An 8461-nucleotide genomic window follows, 5' to 3' on the forward strand; every position below is an offset into this window, starting at 1 on the left:
ATTCTTTCTTGGTGATTGTGACCTACGATCGTCATTAATGATTATTTCCTCCGATGCTGCAGGTAATAATTGTTCAGGCAGCTTTTCAATGATAAATGATTTCGGCAAGGAAGGGGTTAAAGGGCTGCACATAGCACAATGGCACGCCAGCCTGACAAGCCACGAACAGGGCGATCTAGTCTGTCCTGATTCTCAAGTCAATTTGTTACTTAAACACTTGTGACATATTTTGTGCTTTCAAGACGTGAACGCGCAGAAGAGAACAATGTGTAGGTACTAATAGCCGGCGAGATAACATCACAGGGAGATGGAAACATGGAGCCGAGACAAAAAGCTTCTCACGTAGAAAGAAGAGGTGCGCAGCAGCAGCACAGTGCGGGCCGGCACACTACCTGCAGCAACTTCCACTCACCTGTGTGGCGCCCACTGCCGCAGCCGCACCAGGGAGAGCCCCGCGTCAGTCACCGCACGGCCCATCACACACTTCACACACACACAGAATAGACACACATCTCATATACACACCATATATGCACAAAACAAACACACACATGACTTCACCTGTACACACATCACATAAACTCACACACTACATGCACACATACATCACATAAACACACACTTCACATCACTGCACCTGTACACACTACATATATAACCACAAAACAGACACAACACACTTCACATCACATATACACACACTATAGACACACATCTCATAAACACACTACATACACACCATATATCCACAAAACATCACCAATACACACATCACATAAACACACACTTCACATCACTGCACCTGTACACACTACATATACACATACGTACACAATATAACCACAAAACAGACACAACACACTTGACATCACATATACACACACTATATACACACCATATATCCACAAAACAGACACACATCACATAAACACACATTATTTGTGGCTTCTCAGCTGCGATCATTAGCAGGGGGCTGCAGGTTGTGGGGGCTGCAGGTTGTGGGGGCTGCAGGTTGTGGGGGCTACAGGTTGTGGGGGCTACACACTGATGTGTCGGCTACTCCTTATCACAGTGTTTGCACACAGACCACTGCACTTACAAACACACTGTCTCCCTGTCCCGGACACCTGGTGCCGGTCCCGCCGGCCGCCGGGGCACGGAGCCGGGCACACACTGGCAGGGTCTCGGTGCAGAGCAGTGGATGCTTCTCCTCCGGCCCCTCCCAGACACGTCCACATCTCACACCCACCTTTCTCTCCCGCCCAGTTTCAGTTACCCAAAAAAATCTCGTTCTGGTTCCTCCTCGCAGTCAGAGAGGGGAGCGCAGGACACGGGCAGGAGCCAGCCGAGCACCGGATACTACGGCGTCCTGATGCCATGTGTGCGGGGCACAGCCCGGGCTACTGGAGGACATGCAGTGGCCAGTGAGGACGCCGGGATCTGACAGCTCTGTGCACTTGTTCCTCCTGTGATTGCCTGAGTGCACAGGAGGGAGCACTCTGCTGTCAGGAGTCAGAGGACAGCCCCGCAGCCGGCGTCACCTCCTCGCACACTGACACTGCTGCCCGCTCACTAACTTTCTGCACACTGGAGTTCTCTGCGGTCAGCCCACGATGGTGACACCTTGGTAATCCCACTGTAACTCGCGGACACTTGGGGCTTCTGAGAAGACCTGAGGCAGGTGGACATGTCTAAGCCGGTGGACCATGTGAAGAGACCCATGAACGCTTTCATGGTGTGGTCCAGAGCTCAGAGGAGGAAGATGGCCCAGGAGAACCCCAAGATGCACAACTCGGAGATCAGCAAGAGGCTGGGGGCAGAGTGGAAGCTGCTGACGGAGTCCGAGAAGAGACCCTTCATAGACGAGGCCAAGCGGCTGCGCGCCATGCACATGAAGGAGCACCCGGACTACAAGTACCGGCCCCGCCGGAAGCCCAAGACCCTGCTGAAGAAGGACAAGTTTGCCTTCCCGATGCCGTACGGCCTGGCCGGGGACCACGACGGGCTGAAGGTGGCCGGCCTGCACGCTGCCGGGGCACTCACTGACTCTTTGCTGTCCAACCCTGAGAAGGCAGCGGCTGCAGCGGCGGCGGCGGCGGCGCGGGTCTTCTTCCCCCAGTCAGCGGCAGCGGCGGCGGCGGCGGCAGCAGCTTCCAGCCCCTACTCACTATTTGACCTGAGCTCCAAGATGGCAGAGATCACCTCCAGCTCTTCCTCTCTCCCCTATGCGTCCTCTGTCGGATACCCGCAGTCCAGCGGAGCAGCCTTCCCGGGAGTGGCGGCGGCTGCGGCGGCCGCAGCGGCGGCCAGTGGCGGCCACACTCACTCTCACCCCTCTCCTGGAAACCCCGGCTACATGATCCCCTGTAACTGCACAGGATGGCCCAGCCCCGGACTGCAGCCCCCCTTAGCCTACATCCTGTTCCCGGGGATGGGGAAACCTCAGTTGGACCCGTACCCCGCCACAGCCTATGCAGCAGCCTTATGACAGCATGGCGGCCCTTGGCAGGGCACTGTCACCTCAGCACCCAGGTGTCACTCCGTGTGGGACATGTGAACTCGTCCTGGGAACTCCTCCGGGCGGAATCTCTAGCTGTCATGCACCATTATTGGGTATTTGTCTTTTTATGCTGTGAAAATCTGGAAATCTGTGAGCATTTGTTGTGCTGTCAGTCGCACAGATCATTTGTGTCCCCCCATGGTCCTCAGTGTGGAGGGGCTTGGTTTCCTCAAAGTCTTACGCAAGTCCCACTAAGTCGGTGGGATAAGGTCACCAGCAGAGCAAAGGACACTTCCGAAGCCCCCTCTGCCCTTGTGAGCTGGACCCCAGGGCGGACACTGCTCAGACCCTGCCTGCACTGGCTGAGCAAAGCTCTGGGGTCTGGTAAACCTGCTGCCCCTCCATAGATCTCCCCTTCCCCAGCCCTGTGTCTAGAGATGAGTGGTGGAGAACTTTCTACCAGCTGGTCCTAATGATGCCTCCTCCATAACAGCCAGGAAATGTAGGGATGGAGAAGAAGGCTGTCAGCTCCTCAGCACAGGAGAACCTGGCACACTGGAATGGAAAGCAGGGTCTTCAGGATCATTGTAAATCTGTACATTCAACATGATAGATCTTTAAAAGAAAATCTGCTGCTCACTAATGATCCCAAGTCTAAATTCTAGAAAGGAAACTGATGTGACTCTTCATTTGTTTCTCTCTATTCCAGACATTTGGTCTGCTAATTGTATATTTATTGTTTAGAAGAGTACAAACTGTTTGCCAAGAATCGATCTGATCTTGGACTTTCCAGGCTCCTCCATGGTTTAGGTTTGGCCCAGAAGGTCCATTTCTGTAGCTATAAACCATTGATTCCTATCAGCCACTTATTCGGTTCTTTTCTTTTTGTAATGTGTAAATCTGACTAATATTTGTGAATGGAGCTGGCTAACATGTACTTTCTAGTTTTTATTTTGGCTTTCTGTAATACAAAAAGTAAAGAAGAAATGGTTTTAACAATTTCATTGCAAAGTCTTGTTTTGTGTGTGTCCAGGTCTGGTTTAATATGAGATGACAAACTATAGAGGGATTGAAAGCGCTGAACAAAGGGCTGAAATGAAGCCCATTCTGGGTAAAAGGGGGAAATCTTCTGTTTCTTGTAGAGTATACTAACAAGATTCTTATCTGAATTGCCCCTGCGTGCTTAGTCCAGGTGAAGTGTAACTTATCCCCTAAAGGCGGCCTTTGTTTCCCTCTTGAATGGATTTACCAGGAAATCTAAATCAAGCCATTGTTATCCAGAGCCAAAAACCAGATTTATCACATTTTTTAATCGTGAATAGGAAAGAAGATAAAAAACGAGTCGTGGTATTATCTTAAGCATTGATGATTCAGCAGAACAGAGGCCATTGAGAAGAGTGAGGAGCAGAGAGAATTAGGAGGTGTCCTATGACATCCTGAGAGGAGAAAGTTCCATGGACACTTTATCTTGTTAGCACAAGGGCTTCCCAAGAAAATCCTTGTCATTTCTTCAAAGGGACCCAATATACAGGGGGATAAGACACAAAGAACACGGCGCTTCTGGCTCCCACACATGAGAAAGATGGAATAATTGTGTGTCCCTGATTAGCAGCACTAATATACTGCACAGAGCTGAGTGCGGCAGAATCGCAGGCTCCCGAACAATATTACTGCACGTACTTAATCTGCTGCTTCTAGAGTTAAAGCGATCCCCTAATCTGGTCCTCATGGAGCTGGCAATATTCATCTGCTTGGGAGCGATTATGCAAAACTAATTTGGGCTGTCCAGGGGTAATTATCCCTGACACGGTTAATTAAATCCTTTCAAGACTTTCCTTTGCTTTTTGTAGCAGCCCCTCATTTCTCAACAAGGAACTTCCTGCTGCTTGTCTGGAGAATACAGTGCTTGTATATATTCCCAAGATCCCCCCTCTCAAGCTGAACAGGTGAACATCATGGGGGCTACAGCTTCTGGGATTAGATGTGACCTTGATTGTGACCCCCCTGAGCAGATCTCCCACCTTCCTGTGTGATGGCATCTGTGACATTCCTCACTACCACACTTTATCCCAGCAGGCAATTACCCTACACATAGCTGCTTGTCATCCATTGGTTGTAATTGACAGCAATTTATGTCTCCATCTTTTGCTAACAAATTAGGATCATACAAATTAATATATATATATATATATATATATATATATATATATATATATATATATATATATATATACATATATATACACACACACAAAAAATGGAAGCAGCACACCGTAATGGAGTCAATTCACGTGCAGTTTAATTGCCCAACTAGCAACGTTTCGGTTCAAAAAATGGACCTTCTTCAAGGCTTGAAGAAGGTCAGTTTTTTTGGGGACCGAAACGTTGCTAGATGGTCAATTAAACTGCGCGTGAATTGACCCTATTATGGAGTGCTGCTTCCACTTTTTGTGGATATATTTACTGGGATTGGTACATGCCTGGGAAGCTTTTGCACCCTATGACTATTTTTGTGCTGCTTTTTCACTTTCATATATATAGATAGCTAGATAGATAGATAGCTAGATAGATAGATAGATAGATAGATAGATAGATAGATAGATAGATAGATAGATAGATAGATAGATATAGATATATACTTTTAAGTATAAATATAATTAGAGAAAAAAGTACTGTCTCTGAGATTGCTGACATTTTCTCCACACATGATAATATAGGAATAATGCAGAATGGAATTGGATGATATTAACCCTTTCTCTGAGATGACTTCTAATGTATCTGTAGGCTGGTGTTCTATATGATATGTAATGTGAGCTCTGATCCCACCACTCTCGGGGTCCAGTCTTGCTGGGTGGGGGTCCCTTCTTCCAGGACACTGGCTGGGTGGGGGTCCCTTTTTCCAGGGCACTGGCTGGGTGGGGGTCCCTTCTTCCAGGGCACTGGCTGGGTGGGGGTCCCTTTTTCCAGGGCACTGGCTGGGTGGGGGTCCCTTCTTCCAGGGCACTGGCTGGGTGGGGGTCCCTTCTTCCAGGGCACTGGCTGGGTGGGGGTCCCTTCTTCCAGGGCATTCTCCTACACACAGGGATGGATTTGTCGCTGTGTCACTTCCACAATCCCATACATTTCCCAGGAGTGTCTGGCTCTTTGGAAACTTTGCTAATCTCTCCCCCTGGCCTTTCTCCTGTACCCCAGTGCAGTTGGAGGCTGCCCCCTCTTCTTAAAGCACTGATATTGTGAATTCCTTGACAATGCCCCCCTGGCACCCCCCTGCCTCTGCTTTTCTCCTCTCTGGCAGGGAATCAGGCGGTGGTGAAAGGCTCCTTTCTGTCCTTCAGTGGGAGCGTTTAGGCAGTCGAGGAGGTTTTGTGCGTGGACAATACGTGGGGTTGGGAGGTTTTGTGCGAGTGTTGTTTGTTGAAGTGCAGCTCAGAAGAAGCGGCCGCTTTCTCCGCATTGTAAGGAAAGCAATCAGTGGTATTTGGAAAACTGTTAGCATTGTGCCCTTGTTCTGCGCCCATTGTCAGCCTCCTCTTTTCAGCAGGTTTTTTCAGCCCCTCCAGCTGGCCACACTGAATGGCAGGGCAATGTGTACACGCTTTGTCCCTCCAGCCTTCAAGTAGCCCCCATTGAATAGACTAAGTTGACACTGCATGACAGTGAAACAACATAATAAAAAATACATGAGCCCCTGAATAGGAGCAGGCGCATAAATAAATAAAATGGCTGACCAAAACTGGATAAACTGAATGACAAAACGCTGAAAGGGGACAAAAAGATATTTAACACGGCCGATTAGCATGAGAATGGCAGCTACAAGGCCCAACAATGGCTGAATGGCCGCAGCCGCCAGGGAAGAAATGGACTAAATGCCCCTCAGTGCATCAGGGAAAGGTAACGATGAAGCGATGCAAATGGTATTCCTATGTCTATATGTATGGGGGAATGGAGGGGCACAGGAATCCCCGCCAGCACCACTACTACTCCCCCCTGGAGGGGATGTCTGGGGTTGTAGTAGAATCTGACATCATAAGGAGCTGAGCAGACCATCACCTGACAGATGTCACAATAAGGAGAACATCAACAGCATCAGTATTTCATCTTATGATGATTACTTGTACTACTATTATTATTATTATTATTATTATTATTATTATTACTACTACTACTATCACCTTTATTATACAGTAGAGCATATACAGGTGTATTTATACATGCAGAAGTGTATGATTGCTGACATTAGCAGCACCAGTGTTTCATATTATTATGATTATTATTATTAATACTATTAATATTATTACTACTATCATCTTTATTATAGAGTATATACAGGTGCATTTATACATGCAGAAGTGTATGATTGCTGACATTAACAGCATCAGTATTTCATCCTATGATTATTACTATTATAATATTATATTATTATTATTATTACTATCATCTTTATTATAAAGTATATACAGGTGTATTTATACATGCAGAAGTGTATGATTGCTGACATTAATAGCATCAGTATTTCATATAATTGTTATTATGACCTTTATTATAGGGCACATACAGGTGTATTTATACTTTCAGAAGTTTGTACAATGTTCACAAAACTTATTAAATTGCCAAGAATAGAAGTAAAAAGTACATGGGATAAAGTAAACACATTTTCTGATGGACAATCTATGAGGTTTACTCCTGGGTTTTGTACTGTGTCCTGCTCATTGTGTTCTCATCTCACACCCTGTTCCCACTATTCAGCCCTGTCAAGTCATAAGTCATATATGTTAATGGGACTAAATGGTCCAAATGACAGATGAATACACAGGTGTCCAGGAATATACTGCCATCATGGGAATGGCTCTTATCTTCAAAATATGTCTAGAACAGTGGCAGGATGATGCCAGGCTGGGTACTGAGAGATGCCAGGGTATAGGTCCCTCCATGCTAAGCCCTAAGATGTAAACCGGCACATAGTCTCTATATAGTGACAATTATATGAGTAATTATATGTAGGGATGTCAAAATATAGAGGAAGAAATGGTCATTAGTTTAGGAAATATATATTCTAGAAAGGTAGAAATAATAATATTTGTATACAATATATTATATAGAGGGACAAATAGTAATATTTCTATAAAATATACAGTATAAAGGTTGAAATAGCAATCCTTGTACAAAATATATTATATAGAGGTAGAAACAGTAATATTTGTATAAATGTACTATTAAAGCAGTAGTAAAAATTGCATAACCTATGTTAGAGGTAGAAGTAGTAATAATTGTATAAAATGTATATTATAAAGAGGTAGAAATATTAATATTTGTATAAATTATATTGTATTGAGTTAAAATAGTAATATATATATAAAATATATAAAGGAAAATAGTGATAACTGTATAAAATATATTTTATACAGAGGCAGACAGAACAATATAAATATTTTGTACATAGAAGCAGAAATATATATATATATATATATATATATATATATATATATATATATATATATATATATATATATATATATATATAGATATATATATATATAGATATATATATGGAGTAATAGTTGTACATAAATATTAAATATTATATATAGATGTCTCTTTCGCAGGCAGCTATTCGAAATATAAATGCGCAACATGTAAAGAAAAAAATCAATTCATTTATACCATCCATCTTGTTATCTACATCTATCTCTCTGTAAAGTGCTGCAGAGAATCCGCCGCTTCTCGGTTCAGTCGCACAGTTTCTCGCCGTTATTTAATAGGCGCAGACGCGGCAGCACAGGAGCGGACATCCTCTGCCCGCCACTGACGCACCTGATACCTGCCGCCAGGTGTGTGCTGCAGCGACCCCTGCCGGTAATTACACAACTTGGAGACAAAACTTTTTTCCAGATCCAGAAACCTCTGAGTCTGTTATTCTCTGTTGTGTCCATTTTTATTACAATTATTAAACCGTGTAAAAAC

At 44.9% G+C, this 8461-nt stretch overlaps 1 protein-coding gene across 1 annotated transcript; it reads left to right on the top strand.

Moving 5' to 3' along the window:
- Positions 1–1292: 1292 nt before the first annotated feature.
- SOX21 (SRY-box transcription factor 21) lies at positions 1293–3504 on the top strand. Its single transcript, XM_077297165.1, has one exon. It carries the CDS (start codon positions 1688–1690, stop codon positions 2486–2488), a length of 801 nt encoding a protein of 266 aa, XP_077153280.1. The 5' UTR covers positions 1293–1687; the 3' UTR covers positions 2489–3504.
- The last annotated feature ends 4957 nt before the right edge of the window (positions 3505–8461 follow it).

Source organism: Ranitomeya variabilis, chromosome 3 (genome assembly GCF_051348905.1).
Source record: "Ranitomeya variabilis isolate aRanVar5 chromosome 3, aRanVar5.hap1, whole genome shotgun sequence".
NCBI lineage: Eukaryota > Metazoa > Chordata > Amphibia > Anura > Dendrobatidae > Ranitomeya > Ranitomeya variabilis.

What these genes read in the sequence shown, in the direction of transcription:
- SOX21 (XM_077297165.1), top strand. Translation starts at nt 1,688, where the DNA reads ATGTCTAAGCCGGTGGACCATGTGAAGAGACCCATGAACGCTTTCATG.